Below are 27,166 nucleotides of genomic sequence, written 5' to 3' on the forward strand. Positions count from 1 at the left end.
TGAGGGCTTCTGAGCCGTGACGAGATAGCTGTCCATAACTGAAGACATCTAATCTCATTCAAAACTTTTGTACTAGACAGGGAGCCAGGACTGGAATAGAGGTGGATGGTGACGGGCCAGGGAGCTGGCCTAGCCCCAAGACCAGTGGCCCACTAGGGAGCTCCTCAGCCCTCCTCCCAGGCACCTGGGTGCCTCTCTTCCTGAGAAGTTAGTGGTTGGCACAAAACTCCTCACTTTCTCCTCTTCCCAGAGGAAGGATCCTGGGATAGTATTTGGGGAGGCAGGGGTGTGGCAGAGGCTGGGAGAATGCACAGCCTGCCTGGTTCCCAGCTTACTCGCATGGTAAGGCTCCCACAGGCCCAGAAAAGACAGGGCCATGAGGGACAAATGAAGTCAGAACATCTCAGGGACCAAGGATTCTAAGCAGGGATTACGACCTTGGGCTCCATCATTACATTTCTGGGCTCAACTCCCAGCTCCATCACTTACTGGCTGCTGTGACCATAGACAAGTTATTTAATCTCTCCATAGCTCAGTTTTCTCATCTTTAAAAGGGAATAAAGGACTACCCCCCTCACAGGGTCACAAGTAAGGATTAAATGAAATGATTCTTGTGGATTGTCTTGCAGTAATAATTCACTACACGTTAGCTATTCTTGTTCCACTTACAAGTACTTTCTCTTGCTTCTGAGTGAAAGCACATGTCTGGTGCTTCCTGCCTTTCCCCATGAAGGCAATTCCAAAACTACAACCCGACAATCTGAAGAATCTCCAAAACACCCCGCACACGTTCTGGAGGCGTGGGCACAGGGATGGGACAGCTCACTGGTGCCTGGCGGTGAACGTCCCCTGCCGGGCGTGCCCAGTGGCTCAACATCGTGCGCACGTGCAGGTTTACACATCAGTGCATCTATGCGTGCGCGAGGCAGGAGACCCGCGAGTTCAGCAGTCCGGGGTTAGCGCCGCGCCGCTGGTAGGCGGGGCAGAACCATTGTTCCGCCGTGGACCGACCCCCCCACCCCACCGCCTGCGCGCTCGCCACGGAGAGAGGCGGGGCTTCGCTGGGCCCGCGGCCCGCGACCCCCGGCTTGAAAGCAAGTCTCCCCTCCTACGCGTCTCGGCGAGCGGGAAGGCGGGGGTGCAGTTGTGTGTAGTGGTCGCCCGTGTGGCTTCCCCACTCCTCCCCGGGAAACTTCCCCAGTGCCCATCCATTCGTGAAGTGCCCGGGGCCAGTCCTGGGCTGGCACCCACCCCCGGTTCCCCAGTTCCCCGATCGGGTCCTCTCCCTCTTCCAGAGAGGACCCTTGTGAGCGCCTCCTAGGCGGCGGGGTGCCGGGCAGAGGCCCAGCGGCCGGTGGAAGAGAAGCCTAGAAGGAGAAAGGGAGGGGAGGGGGAGTGAGGAGCTCGCGGCAGAGGAAACAGCAGATTGCGCCGAGCCAATGGCAACGGCAGGACGAGGTGGCACCAAATTCCCTTCGGCCAATGACGCGCCAGAGTCTACAGAAGCCCATTAGAATTTCCCCAGGGGCAGGGCCAGAGGCAGGGGCTGCGGCTGCCAAGCCGCGGTGTGTCTGCAGCATCCAATTTTTGCGTCTCCTCCCCTCTCCCGCCCGTGCGGATCTCCCACGGTGAGACAACTCTGCTTACTTTGCCCCTTGTTGGCAACGAATAAAAGGGTCTGAGGAAATACGGGACCCGGTCACCCACTGCCAGCTTTAGCCTTTAAATCACCAGCCTGGGGAGATCCACGCACAGCAGGTCGGGTCCGGACACCGATCCAGCGCGCACCGTGCAGCAAAGGGTTCCGAGCGCAGCGCCGCGTATCGCCGCGCAAAAGCGGCCTCGGGAACTAACCTACCCTCAGTTCGGGCTGCCCCGAACTCCACTCCGCATTCTCAGCCCTGGGAAAGTGATCCCAGCGTCCGAGAGCCCAGATGCCGGCCCACTTGCTGCAGGAGGAGGTGAGCTTCCAAGTAATGGCCCCCAGACCGCGGGTTCGCCGGCGCTGGTCGGGCTTCTAAGTGACTCGGTGGGGGAAGAGAGTTGAGATCTCTGCACACAGCCATCTTTTGCGAGTTGTACTGCCTTCAGTTTGTTAGGAATGGGGATTGTAATTTGGGAACTTAGGTCCCCAACTTTTGTTTTTTAAGCTTAAAGAAAAATCTGGTCGTGCCGGTACTCTCACGTATGTAGGCGTGCGGGTTTGCCTTTGTGTGTTCGTTGGGGTGCGAGTGTTTTACTCCTCTTTCCTATTTCCCTTTCACCTTGAGGTTTCACCCCCCTCCCCAATCTCTCTGCACCGTTCCTAGGGACTTCCCTCTCTTCCATCTGGGACAGACCTTGCCCTCAGGTAACGTGGGTGTTGGGGCCAGGTCTGTGCCTATACCCCGCCCTTCTCCCAGCTTGATTAGCGAGTGAAGTGGCCCCTACTACGTCCACGTGTCCTCTCCTCTCTCCTGACCCTCCACTTCCTCTCCCTTCCAGATCTCTAGCTCCTACACAACCACCACCACCATCACAGCGCCTCCCTCCAGGCTCCTGCAGAATGGAGGGGGCAAGCTGGAGAAGGCTCCCCTATACTTGGAAGAAGACATCCGCCCTGAAATAAGAGATGACATCTATGACCCAAGCTACCAGGATAAGGAGGGCCCAAATCCCAAGCTTGAGTATGTCTGGAGAAACATCATTCTCATGTCTGTGCTACACTTGGGAGCCCTGTATGGGATCACATGGATCCCCACCTGCAAAATGTACACCTTGCTCTGGGGTAAGAGTTCCCCCTGTCCTCCTGACCCGGTACCCCAGGTTCTCTCCCCTCTTAATAAAGTAGGATCTTACATAGAGCAGAAACTCCAGCCCTTCCAGACTGAGGTTTTCCCAGCCATTTCTCTTTGGTGTCCTGAGAGGCTGGATGGGCTGGGAACAGAGCCTAGGGGGTTTGGGATGCAGGAGTGTCAGTTCTGGGCGTCCTTTAATTTGGGTGTTGGGGAGGGACCTCTGAGACCATGGGCCGCAGGTTCTGAAGGAAGCAGAACTGTGCCAGAGAGTCAGCTTTCCCGGAAAGAGGTTTTCTGCTTCAAGTCTTTAGTTGACTGCTTGTCCCAGCCCTGCCAGCCACGAAGGAATCAAGGTCCCTACCTGGGAGGCATGGGGACATGGGACTAGACTAGTGGCTTTAGAAGGTATATGCTGAGCACAGTCATGGGATAGCGAGAGAAGCTACTCAGGAAGAGTTAGTAGAAGAGGGAGGAACAGAGCGGTGGTCATCCACAAAATTATTTTGCCCTGACCCTTGGCCCTGTCAGGCGCCTTAGTCACATAGACAGGTGAAGAAGTCTCCTGAGTAACCCAAGTTACACAGATTTGCTGCTCTGTGACTCCATGTAGGTCTCCAGGGGACTGCACGTGCCACTCAACAAAATGTTCTTAGAATGAGATAAGGTTAAAGAAGTGTTTCATGTCCCATTCCCCACTCATCCTGCTCCAGCCCCCTGAGCCTGGGCAGCCCTGGCCTTCAGGCTGCTGCAGTGAGGGAGACAGTCCCCAGTGCATCCCCGCCCTGCCCTTAGCTCAGCTCTTTCAGGAATCCATGGGCTTGGGCACACAGCAGGGCCCTGCCCCCTGCACACACACGTGCGCTCTGAGGGCATTTCCACCTCTGCCACCGTGAGTCTGACTTCGGAAGGGGAGAGCAGGGAAGCCTAAAGACCCAGGGGACCCACATCGCCACTCTCTGAGGGGAGTGGGCCAGAACTCCTTCTCCAGGAAGCAACTGTAGGATTTCCAGAGCAGTCCGGGGTGTGCGGCGCTTGCAGACAGCTGCACTCTTGGAGGGGAGTTATGTAGGGCCAGTGGGCAGGTCTCAGCCGAGTCCTCCAGGACCTCTTTAGTCTAAAGGTGCTTTTAGACTAAAGAGGTCCGCGGAGCTTTGTCTTGGGGAATCCTCTTGGTGCCACAGACAGAGAAATGCAACTGGGTAGATCCCCTCTCTCAGTTTTTCCAGATACACACTGGGGACAACAGTACTTTTTTTGAGATTACACGTGTGTCATTGCTGGGGCCAGCCACATGCAGATGAAATCTGTTCATCTGGAGACCAGGAAGGGCTCTTATATTTGTGAGGGGAGGGGGACGTCTGTTCTCTAGCCCTTCTGAGAACCCAGCAGAACTTTAGTTCAGAGTGAGGAATCAAGAGCAGGGACAAGGATTCCCCAGGGAGACTGTGGACCCCTCTTTCTACCCCTTCTCCCCAACACAGGAGTCTTCACCAGGTGTTTAGTCACCTGCAAGCCCCTTCCAGCCTCAGGTCTCCCTGTAAGCCTCTCGTAAAGTCCAGAGTTTGGCCAGACCGCTGCTGCTCACTCCTCTTCCTCAGCTGCTACTGCAGTGCCGAATGCTCTCCCCAAACCAGGGCTGTGCCCGCTACCTTTTTGGTGCCCTGCCCGTGGGTGTGTGCTGTGCCTTTGGACAGAGAAGTGTGTCACACGAAGACTGGATAAGTTGTGACATTTTTACTTCTGTCCCTGGGCCCTGTGGTGGATGGCTTAGCTGACGGAATGACCGATTTGGTAGGGGGATATCAGAACTCTTAAGGAACAAAAGGGGGTTGGGGGGAGGGTCAGAGGGTCCTTCTGAGTTCAGGAGCTTGGCTTCACCTTTTCTTGTTTTATCCCTAAGGACAGTGTTAAATTAGCAGATGGTTGTGATTCCAGCATTTCTCATGACTGAGCAATTTTGAGCGTGTCTCAGAAGAGCCCTGAGGGAAGGGCTGAAGAGATATCTCTGGCTACACTGAGGGGCCATGGGGCAAAACTTCTCCAGTCTCTTTCTTAGGACTAAAGCTATGAGGTTTTGCTTAACCATCAATTTGGACTTTAATAGAGAATGAATTTCCAACTGGCGCAAGGCCTTCTATTAGATAAGCCTTAGAGAAAAAGGCACCAGAGGGCTTGGGTGCTTTTCCCAATTCCTTTGTTAATGCAAGGATCTTATGTGCTTTCTGAGTCAACTTGCCAGGGTCTTCAGTGGCATGAAACAACCCCAGTAACTTCCTTGCCTCTGAGCTGAGTGCTTCTTTTGTGCCCAAAGACATTTTTCTTCACCGTTAGTGATTGGCGGGCTGTGGCTCAACTGTCACTTATCCAGGTGCAGGTGCAGGCAAGATACTGCATCTGGGAGGATATTACCACGTGGCCGGAGACCAGCAAATCATAGGGGGCCTTAATTTAGCCCAGAGGGACTGTGGGTAGAACTCTCACTGGGACAGACTCTAGCTCCATGGCTCTCCTCCCCGTCCTGTTGGAGGAATACGATAGGGTAGAGGAAGATGGGTGGGGTGGGAGGAGCTTGTTTAGGAAACTGGTATCTATGGCTGAAGAAGAACACAGGACAATTTGTTACAATGTGTGGTGTCTCCAACTGCAACTAAGTTCAGTGGCCACTGAGGATCCATTGTTTCTAGCTGCTTCCCTAGGAATGAAACATTGTCAACAGTCACTGCTCTACCAAGGCCTCAGCCCCTGCCTCCTAGAGTTACTGAACAGAGGAAGGTAGGTATGCCAAGAAACCCGCCTCCCAGTTAAAGACTCTGTCTGGCACCCCCGGAGCCTGCAGGCCTCCAGGAAGGTGAGGCAGTACAGCATTGGGGTGCTCCACCCACAGCTTTGAGTCCGTGCCGCTATTATCTAGAATTAGCCTTGCCAGAGGGAGTGTGGGCTGGCAGAAGGACATGGCAAAGGCGAGACACAGGAACCTTGTGCCTATCTTGGGGACGTGGATGGTACACATCCTTGTGCCAGACTTCCGAACATAAACTGCTTATTGACAGAAAATCTAGTTTCAAATCTTGGCTCCATTTCTTACTTGCCATGTGACGATAGATAAACACTTAACTTCTCTGAGCTTCTATTTCTTCAACTGCAAAGTGAGGATATTGAACCCCGTTCAGGGTATCCAGTGAATTGGAGAATATAAAATCCTTGGCGAAGCTTAAGATGCTGTGCAGCTATGACTTACATGCAGGGCGAATTTTCTCCTCCTATGGCCACACCACCTGCAAAAAGATTGCAATGCTTTCGTACCAGCTGGTAAATAGCCCTAGTTCTGAGCCCCCTTAATGTCCCCTAGGACCCAGGGACCCTTGAATTGGTCAGTGCCCAGACCATACTGTCTGTTAAGTAATTTAATACTATCCTTGCTTATATGTCTTAAGCGCTGCAGGAGTAGTCTGCGGTCCTTCAAACCTTGGAGAAGGTTAGCAGAAGGTCAGAGGAGATGCGATCTGGGAGACTGTCCTTCACGAGTGAGAATGCCAAGTGGCTGGGGGGTGAGAGCCCTCTTCTCTGTCCTGCCTTTCTGAAGTTTCTGGGACTCCTAAGCTTATTCCAGCTCCTAGGTTGAGAGGATGAGAGGTGATGGTATTTTTCAAGTGATAAAATCAAAGGAGCCTAAGAGATCAAGGTATCCCTGGAGTTCAGGAAAAAGCAGAGCCTCACTGGGAGGCTAAAGAACACACAGACTCTGACCTGAGGAGAACATCATGTGAATGCTTTTCCAGATTAATGACTCCCTGCCCTGTCTTCTCCTGGCAGCGTTTTTCTACTATCTGATTAGTGCCCTGGGCGTCACAGCAGGAGCCCATCGCCTGTGGAGTCACCGAAGTTACAAAGCTCGGCTGCCCCTGCGCCTCTTCCTGATCATCGCCAACACGATGGCGTTCCAGGTGAGAAGCCAGCTGTGCTCAGCTCTTTTTTCCTCACTCTTTATTGACGATCTGGGGGCAGAATGGAGGCGATCAGTGCCTGGAGAGGAGCAGCACCTGGACAGCCGCTTCACTTTCTCCTTATAGTCAAGTTCGAGTTCAGTCCTGAAGTCCATAAAACATAAGTTTACTTCTGAGTGACTGGAAAAGGGAAGTAGGAGATAAAGAGGAAATACTCTCAGTGTATAGGGTCATTTTTGATCCTCTGTTATCACAAAGTCTGGCCATTGTGGTCCTTCATAAGTGCATAAGGCAGGAACTGACCCTGGTTTCCCTGGCAGACACTGAACAAGACATTCACTACTTTAATGTCTTAGGACTCCACCACAATGGGGCTGAAGTTACTGTTTCACAGATTCATGAACTCTGTTGTTTTCAGGTAAGAAGATCATACACTTTTATAGTGCTAACGATATGCCTGGTGCTATTCTAAGCACTTGTCATAGATTACCTCATTAAACCCTCACAACGATCTTAGGAGGGAGCTGCTATTGTTATTCCCATTTCTCAGATGGGGAAATTGTGTCACTGAGGGTTTAGGTCCAACGCTATGGTCCTATGTTGGGCTACCAGGCTGCCTAAGTCAAGTATTGAGGTTTGTTTAAGCAGGAAGTTTATAGCAGAGATAGAATGAAGGGAATTGGAGAAAGGGAACTCATAGTTATTAAGCAGTAGCAGTGGGTAAAGGATAGCATGTAGTGCAAGGCTTAGCTTGGAGTAAGAGGAAAAAACAAGGAAACCAAATTAATCCCCTTCTCCATGGCAATATCCCACGGTTACATAATCATCTCTGCCATAGCACTTAATGCCTTGAAGGCTCCCCACGTTGTCCCTGTGGGGCAAAAGAAGGAAGAGATTGTGCAGACTCCCCAGCCATTGGAACTCCCCTGAGAGGGTGTCTCTCCTCAGGCCTTCATTCCTCTTCTCTGTTCCTCCAGAATGACGTTTACGAATGGGCCCGAGATCACCGTGCCCACCACAAGTTTTCGGAAACACATGCTGATCCCCACAATTCCCGACGTGGCTTTTTCTTCTCTCACGTGGGTTGGCTGCTTGTGCGCAAACACCCAGAAGTCAAAGAGAAGGGTGGTTTGCTAAACTTATCTGACCTAAAAGCTGAGAAGCTGTTGGTGTTCCAGAGGAGGTGAGTGACATGATGATGGAGCTGGGGACCTGGCACTTGGTGACCCACTTTTTTCTCCTAGGACTTGTCAACATGAACTGAGAAGAAATTTACTGGGTTTCCATATCCCAAATTATAATTTAAAACCCTAATTGTTAATAGCCCACAGGCCCATAGCCATAGACTGTTGTTGTTTCTTTCTCTCTGAGCTATCTAAACCAATTAAATTCAACAAATGTTTGTTGACCTAGGACGGTCATGGATACAAAGCTGAATGTGTCATGGTCCTTACCTTCAAGGAGTTCATAGCTTATTGGGGAGTGGAGGGATAAGCCAAGTGTCCAAATACCTATGATACGTGGCAAAATATTTTCCATACCCAGGAGGGGCACAAAGGGGAGGGAGGTTGCAGAGTGGGGAACATCAGGGAAGGGCTTATGAAGAAAGTAGCTTTGGAATCCACTGATGGATAGAGATTTTCACAGGTGGGGAGTGGGGGACAGTGCAAACAGAAAGAAGGAGCTGAAGTGTGTTCCAGCAACAGAGTCCTTTGAAGTGCAGGGTGTGGTAGGAAATAAGGCTAGAAAGGGAAACCGATGCCATTCTTGTGGAGTATTAAAGGCAGATGAGGTTTACTTTAACCCAGGCAATAGGAAACCATGAAAAGTCTTTTGAGCCGGAATGTGGCATGGTTGGAGGTGTGCTTTAGAAAGGTCACTCTGGGGATAGGTGAAAGAAGGCCTTGAGCTAAAGAGGTGGGAAGCAGGGCCACAGGTGGGGAGGTAGTGGGGATCCGTGCAGGGAAGTGGTGGTAGGAGTGGAGAGGAGTTGGAAGCAGGGGTTATTAATGATACAAGAGGATCAGACTTGACTGCTGAAGGGGTATAGGAAACCAGCTCCCTCGGAATGTCAATGGCCTGCCGTACATTTGGGAGAATGAAGAATGGGACAGGGCCTCCAGAGGGACAGACCTGCAGGCATCTAGGACATTTGGAGTGCCTCTCTGAGGGAAAAGAAGAGGAAGGATGAGAAGGATTCCTGGCTAGCAGGAGATGGAGGCAAGATACTAAACATAGATTCTGCCAAGAGCACTGATAAAGAGAAAGGAAGCCCAAAGGCAGAATGGAAAAACCCGGGAAGGAGAACTCAGTCTGTAACTTGGACCCCACCTGTTTTACCAAAGTGGTATTATGCTGTAGTGAGAGAGCAATGGATTTAGAGTCAGGAGACAAAGCATTCCAATCCTTGCTCCACCAGTTCCTGGTGGTGTGACCCTAGAAAAGTCATTTAACCCCTCATTACCTCATCTAAGAAGTATGATAATAACACAACATTCTCAGAAGATTTCCCACCCCAATCCCTCTTGCTCTGTTTCCTGCCACATTGTGCTCACAATGTAGAAAGAAAGAGACAGCCCAACCGTGTGAGAATAGAAAATCAGGTAGGTCTCAGGGTCCTCTCTCCACTGACCGGGTGTGTGATCTCTCAATGTAGGTACTACAAACCTGCTGTCCTGTTGATGTGCTTCATCCTGCCCACACTCGTGCCCTGGTACTGCTGGGGTGAAACTTTTCCACACAGCCTGTTAGTCGCCACCTTCTTGCGTTATGCCGTTGTGCTCAATGCCACCTGGCTGGTGAACAGTGCTGCCCACCTGTACGGATACCGCCCTTATGACAAGACCATTAACCCCCGAGAGAATCTCCTGGTTTCACTGGGAGCTGTAGGTAAGTCACATCTAGTGGTCTGCAGCTTAGAGTATTAGGCTAGGAGCCAGAAGAACCAGATTCACCTGTTTTATGACCCCTCTCTGTCTTTACACTATAAAACTAAGGGGCAATATTAAAAATCCTTGAGAATTAAGCAGCAAGTCCTATGTAAAGAGAACAGGGTGAGGGACTTCCCTGGTGGCGCAGTGGTTAAGAACCCGCCTGCCAATGCAGAGGACACAGGTTAGAGCCCTGGTCGGGGAAGATCCCACATGCCACGGAGCAACTAAGCACGTGCGCCTCAACTACTGAGCCCGCGCACCTAGAGGCCGTGCTCCGCAACAAGAGAAGCCACTGCAATGAGAAGCCTGTGCGCTGCAACAAAGAGCAGCCCCCTGCTCACCGCAACTAGAGAAAGCCCACGCACAGCAACGAAGACCCAACACAGCCAAAACTAAATAAATAAATGAGAAAAGGGTGAAAAATAACAATGCCTTTGATTCCAGGTTCCAGCACAATCCCCAAATGCTATGTATGATGATCCCCTTTGGGTTGCCCTTTTTCCAGTCATCTCTGATCTGGGTGGCTGTAAGCCTAGTGTTTTATATTTAGACGTGCTATACAACATGTAGAACAAATAGTTGTCATTTAATTCAATAAGCTTCTCTTCTGTCACCTTGCTATTTTCAGAGAGGTCATACTTGAAGTGTATTTCATGCCTTATTGCTTGGTGATGCGAGTATGAAGGACATCAAAGCAACTGTTGGTGGCCCTTTATCACCACCTACCATTCTCATCTCTTGTCCTTTATTTTTCTCTCTTCTGCTCCTCTTCTGTGCTGGGAACACTCCCTCCCCTCAGCGTGGCTTAGGGAACTCCCAGTAACGCAGCTAGTTTGATCACAAGTACCTGCTCACTGATCTAATGCTGACTATTCAAGAATTTATTTATACCATTCCAGTTCCAATAGCCAGAGTCTAAGACAACAGGGTTCTACAGTCTGTCTCCATTTTTTTTTTTTTTTTTTTTTTGTCCGTCACTCTTTTCAACTAAATATAGACCTTGACTAAGGCCTGGAATTAGATTTCCTTAAGCAGACCCCATGGCCTCTTCTACACCAGTCATCAGTACTGTTGGTCATTCAGCATATCGAGGCAACCTCCCTGCTCCACACATTTACGTACGCCACGGCCTAGCCTTCGTTTTGTTCTCTTTAAAACCCTCCTTTATATTCTCAACCCTGACCATCTTTTTTTACTATCTGCACTAAAGACATTTTTTCATCTCTTTTTAACTTTCATGCACCTTCCCCCTCCTTTCAGACACCTTGTACTGTTGTCCATGTTCTTACTCTGAACCATGTTTGAAATCAATCATACAGGTTATTTTCATAGAAAATTAATGAACGTTATGGAAGTTTCTGGAATGAGATCGGTCCTGTCCTGCAAACAGATCTGTCTTCCCCAGCCCCAATGACCACCCATTCAAAGTGGCTGCCAGTAGCTTACTTTGTCTCTTATCATTCCTCCATACCTGCTCTCCCCGCTTATCACCTCACCCTTTGTTCTCCAGTAGCCTGCTGCCCTGCCGTTCTAATCTTTTTCTTCTTGAATTACCTCCCCCCGCAGTCACATGCTCATCTTCTCTCTGCTAAAGCTGGCCTCACCCCTTGAGCCTCTTTTGGGCTGTATCTTGCTGCCCCAGTTGCAAAGTCTCGTCCTTTTTTCGCCCACTGACCTTCCTCCTCTTTTTTTCCTCCCTTGGCAACGTGTGTGTGTCTGATTCAGTTTAAATCTGATGTGTGGGCCTGGCTAGTGTTTATACAGAGCCTAGCTGCAAGGTCGTTTATGGAAATTAGTAATCCTCCATCAGTACCTTTAGCCTTGGGGTTTTCCTACCCTCCTACTCACTTCACACTGGATAAACTGATGATCCGCACTGTGGATAGTCAGAGAAAGGACGTACCTTGAGGTGATGCCCTGGATGGTGTCTTTCCCATCGCAGGACTTCCTTCCTTTTTGGTTATTAATGCCATTATTACTCTACTGGGGCTCTTTCATCTTCAAAGGGCTTAGCACACTCTTTTACTAGCTATTCTTTTTTTTTTAATTTATTTTTGGCTGTGTTGGGTCTTCGTCGCTGTGCGCGGGCTTTCTCTAGTTGCAGCGAGCGGGGGCTACTCTTCGTTGCGGTGCGTGGGCTTCTCATTGTGGTGGCTTCTCTTGTTGCGGAGGAGCGCGGGCTCTAGGTGCCTGGGCTTCAGTAGTTGTGGCACGCGGGCTTCAGTGGTTGTGGCTCAGGGGCTCTAGAGCGCAGGCTCAGTAGTTGTGATGCACGGGCTTAGTTGCTCCGTGGCATGTGGGATCTTCCCGGACCAGGGCTTGAACCCGTGTCCCCTGCATTGGCAGGCGGATTCTTAACCACTGCGCCACCAGGGAAGTCCCTATTAGCTCTTCTTTACCCAGCTTTACCCCAGCCTCATAAGGGTCGGTATTGTTATTGTTGAATGAGGTTCAGAAAGAAGATCCTGCCGCGGATTAGAGAACTCTCTGTCTGTGGAGTTTCCACAGCTTGATGCATTACAGAAATTATCCTGAATCCAGAATCTCTTTGATTTTCCTCTATCCAGCAAAGTGAACTGCTCATCTCAGAATCTTAGAGGGACTACCTAAGCCTTTTGATTCTTATTCCCTCAGAGAGCTTCTGTTTTATCAGCTTCACCCACACACCAGGGTCAAAGCTCAAAGAATTAGAAGCCAGAGCAGTCTACTCTGAACTAGTGGAGGCTGAGGAACTCGGGCCCATGGGCTGGGCCTTCTTTCTTCTGACTTGACTGTTGCTGCCCAATTCTGTTGGTACCTTCCACCCTTGGAGAGAGTCCCCATGCAGTGGGGAAAGGTGTACTCCTTTGCTCACCTTTGTAAGAAACACAGCAAAGGTTCTTCATTCTGGACTCTCTCCTCTCCCCACTCTAACACATGCACATACACACAGAGCCTCTAGGGTCTCATACCAATATGTAGTGAAGCTCTGGAATTTTCCAGTCTAAAATCCACTCCCAGTGATAGAAGTTTCTCTCAAATCATCTTATCCTCTCAGAAACTGCCCGTCCTCCTCCCACAAAGGCTCCCAGAGAGCCATGGTGACCAGGGTCTCCCCAGTCCTTTCTTAAGATGCCTCTGAGGGAATCTGTTGGGTTCAGAGTTTAAAAGACTGGATTCGTCCATTCATTCATTCAACAGCGGCAGGTTTCTACTACGTTTGAGGTACTCCTCCAGGTAACCAGAGTGCCAAGATCAAGAAGCCAGCAACCCAGTGTAGCTCCATAACTCTTCTCTGCTTTGTTCCAGGTGAGGGCTTCCACAACTACCACCACTCCTTTCCCTATGACTACTCTGCCAGTGAATACCGCTGGCACATCAACTTTACCACATTCTTCATCGATTGCATGGCTGCCATCGGTCTGGCTTATGACCGAAAGAAAGTATCCAAGGCTGCCGTCTTGGCCAGGATTAAAAGAACTGGAGATGAAAGCTACAAGAGTGGCTGAATTTGGGGTCCCTCGGTTTCCTTTTCCAAAAGCCAGCTGGGCAGAGGTTTAATGTTCTGTTTATTAACTACTGAATAATGCTACCAGGATGCTAAAGATGATGACGTTAACCCATTCCAGTACAGTATTCTTTTAAATTTTCTTTTAAAATTGAAAGCCAACAACTCTGCCTTTATGATGCTAAGCTCATGTTCTTATTTCTTTTCTTTTCTTCTTTCTCTTCTAGTCCCATTATCCTTCCCTTTGTTTTGTTCCTATCACCTTCCTTTCTCTTCCCCCTCAATGCCCCCCAGGCAAGCAGCTGGTCAGTCATTGGTGGGTTTCCAGCTTCCAAAGCCTAGACAACCTTTCTAGGGTCCAAAACTAGTGGCCTTTGCCCCAGATAACCCTTTCCTTGAGCTGTCCTGAGCTCTAAGGTGGGTGGCTCAAGCTAGAGATATGACAAAATCGTCTGGGAAGGCCCCCAGTTAGCTTCAGCTTAGGCTTTTGCTATATGAAATGGAAAAATAACTTTATTGGCACAAAGCTTTGAAAGCAGGTAAATTGTCAGGGGAGAGAGTTAGCATGCATGATATGATTGATAAGTAAGGATGAGTTGACGTGGGAAACAAGGCAGGAAGCTCCTGCTGTGATCTGACACCCAGCTGCCTGCCCACCACCCAGCATGCTTCCTTTCTCTCCTGACTCTGACTGGGGAATGGCCGTGGAGCTTGGCAATGCTAGAACTCAAAAGCAAATCTCAATGTCCCAATCTACTTTAGGCTGAGGATAAAGAAGAAGCATTTAGTTTATGGTAAAAGTGCTCTGCCGGGGAAGGATTTTTTTTCTTTCTTTCATGACAGGAAGATTTCTTATTCCAGATAACAAGAAATCTTGAGGCTTGGTTGTTTCCAGAATTGGTGATTCCAGCAGCTCACGGAATCGTCAAAATTCTTTCATCTTTCTGCTGTGCCATCTTTGGTACATTGGTCAGCTCCCCTCATAGTAATAAGGTGGCTTCAGCATTTTGAGACATCCAAAAAAGATGTGTTGGTGGTACAGTGGTGAGCATAGCTGCCTCCCAAAAAAGAAAGGATTTTCGGAGGTGGAGTTGGGTCAAACATAGAGCTGTATGTCCATGGGTACTTTGCTTGGAATATTAAAATAAACCTTTTAGAGTATTTCCCTCTGAAGGAGAGTGGGGCTTGAAGAAGAGGAAGAATCAGGCGGGTTGTCTCCTTTCCTCTCGCTGCTGGACAGGAGATGGAGAGGTTGAGGGGCAGGGTCTGTAGGCAGTTCCTAAGAGGGAACATTACAAAAGAAGGGCTCTGAGAACACACTGCTGGGGGATTTGGAAGGTTACTGAGTAAGTTATTGGGTGTCCTAATATGGAAGCTGGTTATACAAACAAGTTAGATGTTGGGTTCATTTCATTAATTTCAATTTCTCCTTGGACTGAGAAAGAACTAGAAGGCTTCTCCCCACAGTGTTGAACCCTTTCACTCTTCCTTCTCTGTTAACTTCTAGCCTAAAGTATAGGACTGCTTGGGGGGTGGGGTAGGAATCTCTTGACTACCCTGACTATGGATTCCTGGCTCTGCCCTGTCTGTCCATTTTCTCCTGCCAGTTCTATCTCCTCCCCAATGTTTCCTTCTTTCTCTGGATAGGCAAGCCTCCTTTGTGTGTATTCAGGGGCAGTGATGGCTACTGTGGTCCAGGCAGCTCCCTCTCCTACAGACAGTATGCTCAGGGTAGCTGAACCACTGTTTCTCTTTATAAAGTTGAACGAGCTGCCACTTTCACTTGGCCTCCAGAGTCTCCACCTACACCCTTGTGCTTCCCCACCACACTGATGACTCAAGACAAGGCTAGCAAACCCCGCTGGAGACATCCTGGGCACAGGCATTCTCTCTCATGAGGCACAGCCAAGCCAAATGCTCATGTTGTGCCAGTGAGCCAGCCATGGAGCAAAAGAGCGTTTGTTTTTAGTCTCCAGTGTCTGGTCAGAACCAGAGAGGATGCTGGATGCCTCCTGCTTACTCAGTAAGCCTGCCCAGCCTGAGTCAGTGCTCCCAGCTGACAGTGCAAGGCTTGCAGAAGTAGGAGGAGCCAAGTCTTCACTGGGAAGCACAAGAAGCAAAGGCAAGTTCCAAAGTGCCTCACTCCAAAGGAGGCCCCGGCCCCTGGAGCCAGGGTATACAGCAAAGCTTTGGCTGAGACTTGGGATGTGAGATGCCATGAACTTTGTTGAACAGTGTCTCTGTTCAGCAAACTAACCAGCATTCCCCACAACACAGCCTAGGGCAGACAATAGTATAGAGGAGTTCTGAAGAAACATCAGTGTCTGAGAACCTTGGGCCACTCCTGTCCCTGTAACCTCAGTCGTCAATGCAGAAGCCTGGCTTTACTCTGTTAAGATTGGAAATGTATAGTACCAAATGCTCTGTCCACTGTTGAGCCCCAAGGATGGAAGGGAGGAGAGCATTTTTTTCTGTATGAATTGAATAGATGGAGGCCACAGGGGTTGGGCTGGACTAAAGGCATCCTTGTCTTTTGAGCTGTTCCTCTCAGTAGAAAAAAAATCTAATGGAAGATCACTGTAGTTTAGATCCACTGACCCAAGTACCTACCCCTTGGAAATGCCTGTGGGGTAGTTTTAATTCCACAGGTCATCAGAGGCCTGCTTTACACCTGATGATCAAAACCAACTTTTATCTTTCTATTCTAATTGTGTTCGATGGACCTGATCTATACCATGACCCTACACAGGCTGGATGGGGTCCAGTTTCTAACAGGCCTTGCTTTGTGGGCGTGCTGACAACTTATCTGGGTGCCTTACATCTTTTTTAATCAGTGTTGCATCTGAGCCTGCTCTGCTTCCTCCCTGCTCCCTCTGTGGAGTTCTTTTGCACCTGAGAGCCTGCAGAAGTGGCTAGTAGAAAAGGGGGCCTGGCTGGAGAATTATCAGTATAGCTGTTTGCAGGATTCCCTTCTGGACTTTGTTTTGGAAACTTTCCTTAGGGCTGTTTTTATTAATTGCCCACATATGATGGAGGGTGGAAGGAATTTGAATGTATTTGACTTATAATTTTTTTTTAATATTAAAAGATGGTTGTAGCATTTAAAATGGAAACTTTTTCTCCTAGTTAGCTAGTATCCTGAGTGTATTCTCTGTAAGTGTAGCTCAAATGGGTCAGCGTGAAAAGTTAAAGAAAGCACGATGTCAAGGTTACACGGGTGGTTAAGGCCAGGGCCTCTCCTACCACTGTGCCACAGACTTGCTGTGTGACCCTGGGCAAGTCATTTAACTATAATGTGCCTCGGTTTTCCTTCTGTTAAAATGAGATAATAATACTGACCTACCTCAAAGGGCAGTTTTGAGGCGTGACTAATGCTTTTTATAAAGCATTTTGGGATCCTTCAGCAAAGGAATTCTCTTAAGTCCTGAGTATTTTTATAGTAGCAGTATCCACCGTGAACTGTGTCCACCATGAACCACGTGTCCTGGATGCTATCATGGATCTATATGGTTCTCTCTGAGAGATTGAATAAACCCATTAGATAAGTGGTGGATAACTAGCCAGACAAAAATCTGAGAATGCATAAACTCGTTGCCATGGAAACATACACAGGATACCTTTTCCTTGATTGGGTGGGATTTTTCCCTTTTTATGTGGGATAGTAGTTATTTGTGACCTAAGAATAATTTTGGAATAATTTCTATTAATATCAACTCTGAAGCTAGTTGTACTGATCTGAGATTGTGTTTGTTCCTAATAAAAGTGAAGTGAATCTGATTGCCCTGTGTTTGAGAGTTCTTTTGGCTGTGATTCAGTCTCTTGGGATTTATTCACCACCCTATTTATGTCCTGTTCCTACATCTTTAAGAGTAAAAAAGAAGTACAAGAAGCCACAATGGTTGACTCATATCCCAGTAACTCGCCCTGCCCTCCTGCCCTCCCTAGGGGTAACTTTAGGTTAAACTCAGCCTTAGCAACAGGAAGCCAGTAGTCTGCTGCCATTAGATCAAACACATTAACACCAGCTGGCACTTTGGGCCTGGGGAAATGTCAGGACTCCTGTGTGTCCCATGGTCACATGGACCCAAAACAGAGATACTAAGAGAGGAAGGGAGCAGCAGGAGACACTCTGGAAAGCAGTCCTGTGCCTGGCAACCCAGGCTGGGCCATCCAGGTCATTCCTCTGAAATGTAGTCCCTCCCGCTAATAGAGTAGCTTCCTGAAAGTGCTGATTAACAACAGCAGGAAGACAGGAAAAACAATCCCAGGGAAGCCTTGTAAATTCTTGGGGTAGAGAGGGCTTCATGATCATTAGGTGGAAAAGGCTTTAGCTTTTACTACCTTATCTGAGAATCTTCATGTGGAAAAGAGAAGGACTTTTTACAGTTTGAAGAAGTTCCATTTTTCAACAGAAGCCACCTGGACAATGCCTGGGCTTCTAAGCATTCCACAGAACCAGCCCCCCTCACTTTCTAATGTAAGGTTACCCTCACCTTGGACAAGAAGCAAGATTCTCTCAGAGTGATTCTGAGCATCCAACATCAAGTCTATATTCATTGAGGCCTTGCCGGACCTTAATAAGTTGACGGTGGCACTTGCTTAATATCTGGCCTTCCACCCCTTTCCCTCTATTTTGTTTAAAATGTTCAGGTTGGACCATTTTTTCTGTTGTTCTATAATTGCACTGTTCCTTCCAAGTCTCTCCTTTGTCTTTGGAGACAAAGACACCAGCCACATGAGAAAGGACAGCTGCTCTAAACCATAGCAAGTCTACATGATACACTTGTGATACCAGATTGCTTGGAAAAATCCATATATGTACCGTGTTCTACATTAGATAGAGGGATTGAGGCCAGGCATCAACAGAACCCCCACAACCTTCTGATGCAGGAAATCCAACCTCTGAGTCCACCAGACCCGTGGACGCAGTGATAACGTTCACAATAGCCAGGCGCTGTAGTGAGTGCTGCACAGCGCATTATCTCACGGTATGGAAAGCAGGTGCTATTATTACCCCAGTTTTACTGATGAGGGAACTGAATTCACTGGGAGAGAAAATACACTGTGAGGGAGTGAGCAACGATGCTGTGATCCAGCTCCAGAACTTTGCTCATTAACTGCTCTCCGTATGGGTGTGAAGTAGATGACAAATTAGATAAACCCAGAGAGTGCATAAATCTCATATATGCAAGTAGATGCCCAGTGATATTCACTTATACTCAGAGGCAAAGCCTGGCTGCAATGGCAGGGAGCTTAATTTATTCAGTCAAATTGCAGACACATCCTCTGATCCAGAAGAACCCACTCACTCCCCTTGTGACCTGTTGAAACATTCAACCACCCATGAGTTTTAAGCTCTCAGACCATAGAAGCATAGCTGACATTTCCTCTATACTTATGCAAACCATACTCCACCCTACTGTCACGTTGTTTTGAAATCCTTAAGGGCATCTTCTCTTAGAAATGTCTCCTGCACCTGAACAATCAGTGCTTGATAAAATTATTGAAAGATCTCATGTCTTGTGAATTCTGTCTCTGCTACAAACTGTGTGAAGTGTCACAGGGAGTGGGGTTGCATTCTGTGACCTATAGTAACTTACTAAGCCACGGGCACAGTGCTGATTCTTGCATGCTGACTCTGGGGCAAATGCCACAGGCCTTAATTGCAGGTTCCAAGCAGCTGAGATTCTATACTGGGGTTGCTAGAGGCACAGCCTTCCCCTTTTCGGGACCCGAGCCTGCCCCTCCCCCGCCCGGGCCTGCCTTGCCTGCTGCACCCAGGCCACAGAGAGCTCACAAAGCCCAAGTGTCTGCTGTGCTGACTCACGCGGCGCTTCTGCTTCCAAGCTAGGATTGTCTTGAGGGGCCCGAGGGGCCCTCTCCTGCTGGCCCTCTCCCGTAGGAGCAGGGAGCAGCCAGGGTCAGGCCAGGCTTTAGAACTTTGTGACCAACCAGAGGAAAGGGAAAGTGAAAGGGCAGATTGCTCCTCACCACAGTCGGGATCCTCAGAGAATTCTGAACAGCAGTAAGGACTCACCCTTCGGTCTTTGTATTTGTTTGTCTCATATACATATGTTTTAAGTAAAATTCACATACCATAAAATTAGCCATTTTAAAGTGAACAATCTGGTGACATTTTAGTCCACTTACAACGTTGTGCAATCGCCACCTCTATCCAGTTCCGAAAACTTTCTATCACCCCAAAAGAAGACTTTGTACTTGTTCCACAGCCACTCGCCAACTCCCTGCTCCCGCCAGGCCCTGGCAACCACCAGTCCGCTTTCTGTCTCTATGGATCTACCTATTCAGGATATTTCATATAAATGGAATCCTGCAATACGTGACCTTCTGTGTCTGGCTTCCTCCTCTCAGCATAATGCTTTCGAGGGTCATCCACCCTGTAGCATGTATCACTACATCATTTCTTTTTATTGCCAAATAATATACCATTGCATAAATATATCACAACTGGTTCTCTCTATTCATCATTGATGAATATTTGAGTTGCTTCCACCTTTTGACTATTGTGAATAGTGTTGCTATGAACACTTGTGTATAAGTAGTTGAGTACCTGTTTTCAATTCATTTGGGTTTATACCTAAGAGTGGAATTGCTAGGTTATACGGCAATTCCACATTTAACTCTTTGTGGAACCACCAAACTGTTTTCCACAGTGGCTGCAGCATTCCCCACCAGCAATGTGTGAAGTTCACCCTTTATTCTTTTTCTAAAAAATTTTTTAAAATAAATTTATTTATTATATTATTTTGGCCACGCTGGGTCTTCGTTGCTGCGCGCGGGCTTTCTCTAATTGCGGTGAGCGGGGGCTACTCTTCATTGCGGTGCGTGGGCTTCGCATTGCAGTGGCATGGGCTCTAGGCACTCGGGCTTCAGTAGTTGTGGCACGCGGCTCAGTAGTTGTGGCTCGCGGGTTCTAGAGCGCAGGCTCAGTAGCTGTGGTGCACAGGCTTAGTTGCTCTGCGGCGTGTAGGATCTTCCCAGACCAGGTCTCGAACCCGTGTCCCCTGAATTGGCAGGAGGATTCTTAACCACGATGCCACCAGGGCAGTCCTCACCCTTTATTCTTAACATGTACACATTTGTTCCTTTCTTGCTCCCTACCTCCAAGAAAGCCTGTCCCAACAGACTTCCCTTTCCTCTGGAGTAGAGGGTAGGAGAAGCTGCACCTCTAGAAGAAAGACGATCAACACACAAACCTGGGCAGCAGGATCCCCTCTGGCCTTATGCTCTGCCTCTGCTCTTGCCTTTTCAACAAACAGGATTCTGTGACCAGGAAACAGAGGAGGGCAAGCTTCCATCTCCCTGTGGCACACCACCACAGCCATTTATGTTACCCCATAAAACAACCCTCCTAGCGCCCTCCAACACCTCCGTCCCCACACAGAACATTCCATTAACCTGTCTTAAACAGTCAAAGCTGAGAGCAGAAAGGAAGCAGCTCTGTGTGGAAGCTGCCAGCCCTGGCTCGGGCCTGCAGGCGAGTGTTTTAGCTCTCAGCTCAAGCTTAAGATCTCCGAACATACAAGCGCTAGCCTTGTCCTGCCCAGCCCCCCCGCTAAAGGGCCGGCCTGCCTGGGCCTGTCAGGGCGCAGACGTGAATGGAGAGGAAGAGCCTCCCTCTCCACCCGCTCTCACCGGGGTTACTGCCGGTCACAGGGCTATTTACATTTACAACAGCCCAACAGCGCCTGATCAACCCGGAGCCAATCAGCAGCCCCCAAGCTTGTCTGACTCAGTCTGCGCCAATCGGGAGGTGCTATCCTTATAGCCTCTCTCTCTTTGAATCACAGGACGACTGCCGCCCTTTTTGGGGAGGGGAGCCTGACTCAGAGCTCAGCCTCTCCTAGACCTCAGTTTGCCATTCACTGAAATGGGGAAAATACTGAAATACCATTCACCTGGGAAGACATCTGCACTATAGAATTCTAGGAGAGTTTTACATAGGAATGGAGAACACTGTGCTTTCCTTCCCAACACAGAATCCAGTGCTTCTCTGCTGCGAAAAAATGTAGAGAGACTTTCTCCTCCCTCACTGCCAGCCCCTCCCTAACTCAGGATTATCAATATGGGCTCTTAATCCATGACTGACTTTGAGGCAGTGCGAGACCTTGCTGACCACGACAGGCCAGTAGGCAGAGCTAATTTTTATTCTCATCTGCAATAGAGCAAACACCTGTCGTGTAAGAGGCAGCGAGCAAAGAATCAGCAAAACAGACTAAAGACTGGATAGTCACAGGGTAGAGCAGAAGCAGGAATGTGTTCAGAGCGGTCAGGGCTGAGGTAACAGGAGCCTGCAGGAGGAGTGGGTGAGTGCGAGCGCAACGTGGAGAGAAGCCTTGAAAGCCTGCCTGGAGAGTTCAGACTTGCTTTTGTGATCGCTAGGGAGCCGTCAGTTATTTTGAAGCAGGAGAGGAAAATAATCTCCGTTTTTCAGAAAGTTAACTCTGATGTTTCAGAAAGTTGACATAAGGAGCAGATCAAAGAAGGACGAGGTTATGGCTGGAAGATCAGTTAGGAGGTCATGAGACCAGAAAACTAGGATAGTAACTGTCAAATGGAAAGGAAGGGCACGGGTTGAGAGGTATTTTGGAGTCAAATCACTAGCACTTAATTGATTGGATATGTGAGATGAGCGGGGAGGGGAGTCAGAAATGACTTTGAGGTTTCACTCCTGTGTGACTAGAAGGGAAGCACCTGCACTAACTGAAATAGTTTTTTAAAAATAGAGAGAAGCAGGGCTTCCCTGGTGGCGCAGTGGTTGAGAGTCCGCCTGCCGATGCAGGGGACATGGGTTCGTGCCCTGGTCCGGGAAGATCCCACATGCCACGGAGCGGCTGGGCCCGTGAGCCATGGCCACTGAGCCTGCGCGTCCGGAGCTCCGCAACGGGAGAGGCCACAACAGTGAGAGGCCCGCATACCGCAAAAAAAAAAAGAATCTTGCTGTTTAGAAGAGAGATAAAGATGAGATCCAAAAGGTTTATAGTGAAACTGAAACAGGAGGGAAGGGGGCAGGGCACAACCTTTGAAAGAATAACATACCCCCGAGGATATGACATAAACTGATTAAAACCAAATGGGTCCAAGATGGCGGACAAGTCGACTTCCACTAAACCTTGAGCCTCAGTATACACTCACTGTAACACATCAGCAAGCTAAATGACACACCCACAGGCGCCCTGACAGTTCCAAAGATCCATAAGGATCAAAAAGTGGGCAGTGGCGCAATTTCTGGAAATCCCTGTCCCTTCCCCCGCCAAATAGTTGGAATACTCCTCGCACTCATTAGGCTATGAAATTACCCACCCCTATAAAAACTGACAACCCCAGTACCCTGGTGCCTTTCTCACCTTCTGAGATGGCCCACACTCTGTGGAGTGTGTTTCTCTCTAAATAAATCCGCTTCTTACCTATCACTTTGTCTCTCACTGAATTCTTTCCGTGATGGGATATCAAGAACCTGAGCTTCCTTTAGTCCTGAAACCAGGTGTGTGATCTCAGTCGGAAGATTGTGGGCTTTGGCTGGGTTTGAGTCCCGGAACATGGGTTCAAGTCCCAATATGAGGTGCACGGTTTCAAAATTAGGGAGAAAACTGATCACCTGGGAAAGGATTACAGAGTAAGAAGATTCAGCAACAGAATCTTGGGATGTACCAACACTTAACTGTGTCCTCCTTAAAGAGGACACAGAGTTAGCAAATCTAGCAAAACCTAGACTAAGTATGAGATATGAAAAAAACAAGCAAACTAGACTACTATAAGACAAGTAACAAGTTAATTTCCAGGAAGAGGGAGCAGGATGTTGTAAAAAATAGATATCTGAAAAAAGGACATTGGTTAAATAAATTATGAAACATTCATTTAATGGACTGCTGTGCAGACATTAAGATTATCTTGTAAAACTATATTAATTACCATCAAAAGATGTTTAATACATCTTGTTAAGAGAAACATTCAGATTAAAAAATAGTATGTACAAAATTATTTTTAAAAATTACATATGTGACTGCAAAAGGGCACGAGGGAAAATTTAGTGTGAGGGAACTGTTCTATATCACTATTGGGGTGGTAGTTACACAGCTGTATACGATTACCCAAAATCCTCAACCCATAATGCCTTAAAAAAGGAGGGGTGGCTGTTGATGGTATCTACTTCATAGGGTTATTCTGGGAATTAAATGTCATAGTGCCTGGGACACAAGAAGGGCTCCATCAGTGGAGAAAGAGTAATGCTGAGGAAGGAAAAACTTTTTCCTCTTCCCTTTCTAGGTTCTTCTGTTTGTCTAAGAATTAAATTGACATGAGACATATTAGCAGGAGAAAATCAAATTTAACTGCATATGTATGGGGACCCCATAAGAAAAATGAGACACAAGGACAACTGTTACAAGGTCTTGAGAGGGGTAAGCCACTCCTCACCAGATTCATCCAACCTCTGGAGATGCTGTGAGGAGGGTCCTGTATGGGTCATGGTAATGGATGAGATTACCTCTTAGGTTCCACCTAGTATTAAGACTCTACGATTTTGAGTACATGAAAGCCCTTTCCAATGGTGACAGAGGTTAAATTTTGTAATTTTCAGTCTGTGGAATGCATGTCCACCTTGTCTCTTTGATGATTGTCTAGCTATATCCCATCTCTTCATGGTTTTAAGCACATCTATTTAAGCTATTTTTTATGACCTGGACTAGATGAGCTTAAAATGATCATATCTGGTTGTTAACCACTAATTGCATTTCTAACTAGGGCTCTGGTAGAAATTTATGATGATGGTGATGATGTTTTATTGAAGTATGGTTGATTTACAATATTACATTAGTTTCAGAGGTACAGCATAGTGATTCAGTATTTTTACAGATTATACTCCATTGAAAGTTATTATAGGGCTTCCTGGTGGCGCAGTGGTTGAGAGGCCACCTGCCAATGCAGGGGACACAGGTTCAAGCCCTGGTCCGGGAAGATCCCTCATGCCACAGAGCAACTAAGCCCACATGCCACAACTACTGAAGCCTGCACGCCTACAGCCCATGCTCCACAACAAAAGAAGACACCTCAATGAGAAGCCTGCGCACCACAATGAAGAGTAACCCCTGCTCGCTGCAACTAGAAAAAGCCTGTGTGGAGCAGCGAAGTCCCAACGCAGCCAAAAATAAATAAAAATAAAATAAATCAATTTATTTAAAAGATTATTATAAGGTAATGGCTGTAATTCCCTGTGCTACACAATATATCCTTGTTGTTTATCTATTTTATACATAGTAGTTGGTGTCTCTTAACCCCATACCTAATTTTCCACTCTCCTCTTCCCTTTCCCCTTTGCTAACCACTAGTTTGTTTTCTATACCTGTGAGTCTGTTTCTAATAATTCATTAGTATTATTTTTTAGATTACACATAAGTGATATCATACAGTGTTTGTATTTCTCTGTCTGACTTATTTCACTAAGCATAATATTCTCTAGGTCCATCCATGTTACTGCAAATGGCAGAATTTCATTCTTTTTTATGTCTGAGTAATATTCCTTTGTATATATATGCTATATCTTCTTTGTCCATTATCTGTTGATGGGCATTTTGATTGCTTCCATATCTTGGCTATTGTAAATAGTGCTGCTACAAACATTCGGTGCATGTATTTAATTATTTGGTTTTAATATGAGTGCACATTATACTTTATATCTGTATCATTCATTTTGGCATTCTGTGTTATAATGGAGAAACTATTAGATGGGGAGTCAATAGGCCCTAGTTTCAAGAAGTGGTCCACTCCTTACTAGATGCATGACTTTGGGAGAGGCATTAAATGAGAGGTTTTCAACATGTGATCCATAAACCCCTGAAGATCCCCCAAGCTTTCAAGGTAACTTGGAGACCAAAATGAGTTTCATGATAATATTAAGACTTTGTTTGCCTTTTTTCACCATCATGTTGACATTTGTACCGAAGTAATGGTGGGTAAACTCTTTGCACCTTGACAGAAAACAAGGCAGTAGTACCAAACTGTACTAGTGGTCATTTGTATTTGTATTTCTCACTGCCGTACACTTGGAGGGAGTTCAGTTTCACTTAAAAGTGTTCTTGATTAGGAAATAAAAATTATTAATTATATTAAAGCTTGACCATTGTGAACATATCTTTTAAAAATGCTGTGTCAAAAATAGGAAGTATGCATAAAGCACTTCTGCTGCATATCACAAAATGATGAATGTCTTAAAAACAGAAAGTTAGACAAAATGAGATGGCAGAGAAACATGTTCCAGACAAAGGAACAAGATAAAACCCCAGGAAAACAACTACATGAAGTGGAGATAGGCAACCTTCTAGAAAGAGAGTTCAGAATAATGATAGTGAAGATTATCCAGGACCTTGGAAAAAGAATGGAGGCAAAGATTGAGAAGATGCAAGAACTGTTTAACAAAGACCTAGAAGAATTAAAGAACAAACACCTAGAAGAATTAAAGAACAAACAAACAGAGATGAACAACAGAATAACTGAAATGAAAAATACACTAGAAGGAATCAATAGCAGAATAACTGAGGCAGAAGAATGGATAAGTAACCTGGAAGACAGAATGGTGGAACTCACTGCCACAGAACAGAATAAAGAAAAAAGAATGAAAAGAAATGAAGATAGCCTAAGAGACCTCTGGGACAACATTAAATGCAACAACATTCGTATTATAGGGGTCCCAGAAGGAGAAGAGAGAGAGGAAGGACCAGAGAAAATATTTGAAGAGATTATAGTTGAAAACCTCCCTAACATGGTAAAGGAAATAGTCACCCAAGTACAGGAAGCAAAAAGAGTCCCAGCAGGATAAACCCAAGGAGAAACAGGCCAAAACACACAGTAATCAAATTGCAAAAATTAAAGACAAAGAAAAATTATTAAAAGCAACAAGGGAAAAATGACAAATAACATACAAGGGAACTCCCATAAGGTTAACAGCTGATTTCTCAGCAGAAACTCTACAAGACAGAAGGGAGTGGCATGATATATTTAAAGTGATGAAAGGGAAGAACCTAAAACCAAGATTACTCGGCAAGGATCTCATTCAGATTCAATGGAGAAATCAAAAGCTTTACAGACAAACAAAAGCTAAAAGAATTCAGCACCACCAAACCAGCTCTACCACAAATGCTAAAGGAACTTCTCTAAGTGGGAAACACAAGAGAAGAAAAGGACCTACAAAAACAAACCCATAACAATTAAGAAAATGGTAATAGGAACATACATATCGATAATTACCTTAAATGTGAATGGATTAAATGCTCTAGCCAAAAGACACAGGCTTGCTGAATGGATACAAAAACAAGACCCATGTATATGCTGTCTACAAGAGACCCACTTCAGACCTAGGACACATACAGACTGAAAGTGAGGGGATGGAAAAAGATATTCCATGCAAATGGAAATCAAAAGAAAGCTGGAGTAGCAATACTCATATCAGATAAAGTAGACTTTAAAAATAAAGAATGTTACAAGAGATAAGGAAGGACACTAAATAATGATTAAGGGATCAATCCAAGACGTTTTAACAATTATAAATATATATGCATCCAACACAGGAGCACCTCAATACATAAGGCAAATGCTAACAGCTATAAAAGAGGAAATTGGACCGCAAGCAAGGGGTGGGGGCTGCTGGGGTAAGGAGGAGGGAAGGAGGTAACCAACCAACCAACCAAGTCGCCTCCACCCCCCACCCCCACCCACCCCTGACCTGGTTTACGGCTCCACCCTCAGGCTCCAGTGCGGCTGCTGATTGGAGGCTGAAGGCTTGGTCCCATCCCAGTGACCCCAAAGTGCTGAAGGGAGAGTGCAGGGGTGGTCCAGTGCAAAGTGCATCCCAAAAGTCCCCTGCCTGGATTCCCTGCGGCTGGCACATCAGACCGTGAATGACCCAGGACCTTGCTGCCCCAAGACCTCCCATGTCCCCCTGTATCTGGGAGACTCCAGCCCGGAATGCAGCAGCCCCCTGCTCCCAAGCCCTCAGACGGGACTGCCCCC

At 47.3% G+C, this 27,166-nt stretch overlaps 1 protein-coding gene and 1 long non-coding RNA gene across 2 annotated transcripts; one reads left to right on the forward strand and one right to left on the reverse strand.

Annotated features, from left to right (window-relative positions):
- Positions 1-1,509: 1,509 nt before the first annotated feature.
- On the forward strand, positions 1,510-16,918 carry SCD (stearoyl-CoA desaturase). Its single transcript, XM_022569051.3, has 6 exons — positions 1,510-1,961; positions 2,485-2,767; positions 6,591-6,721; positions 7,699-7,904; positions 9,378-9,610; positions 12,943-16,918. Exons 1-6 carry the CDS (start codon positions 1,935-1,937, stop codon positions 13,140-13,142), a joined length of 1,080 nt encoding a protein of 359 aa, XP_022424759.1. The 5' UTR covers positions 1,510-1,934; the 3' UTR covers positions 13,143-16,918.
- On the reverse strand, positions 15,317-22,558 carry LOC149747303 (uncharacterized). The gene is made up of 2 exons (XR_016388149.1): positions 20,359-22,558; positions 15,317-20,166 (listed from the first exon to the last, which is right to left on the reverse strand). It is a non-coding gene; the product is annotated as an uncharacterized LOC149747303 (long non-coding RNA).
- Between the last annotated feature and the right edge of the window lie 4,608 nt (positions 22,559-27,166).

This window comes from Delphinapterus leucas, chromosome 16, assembly GCF_059928025.1.
Source record: "Delphinapterus leucas isolate spDelLeu-1000000601 "Yukka" chromosome 16, BTC_Dleu_Yukka2, whole genome shotgun sequence".
Classification (NCBI taxonomy): Eukaryota; Metazoa; Chordata; class Mammalia; order Artiodactyla; family Monodontidae; genus Delphinapterus; species Delphinapterus leucas.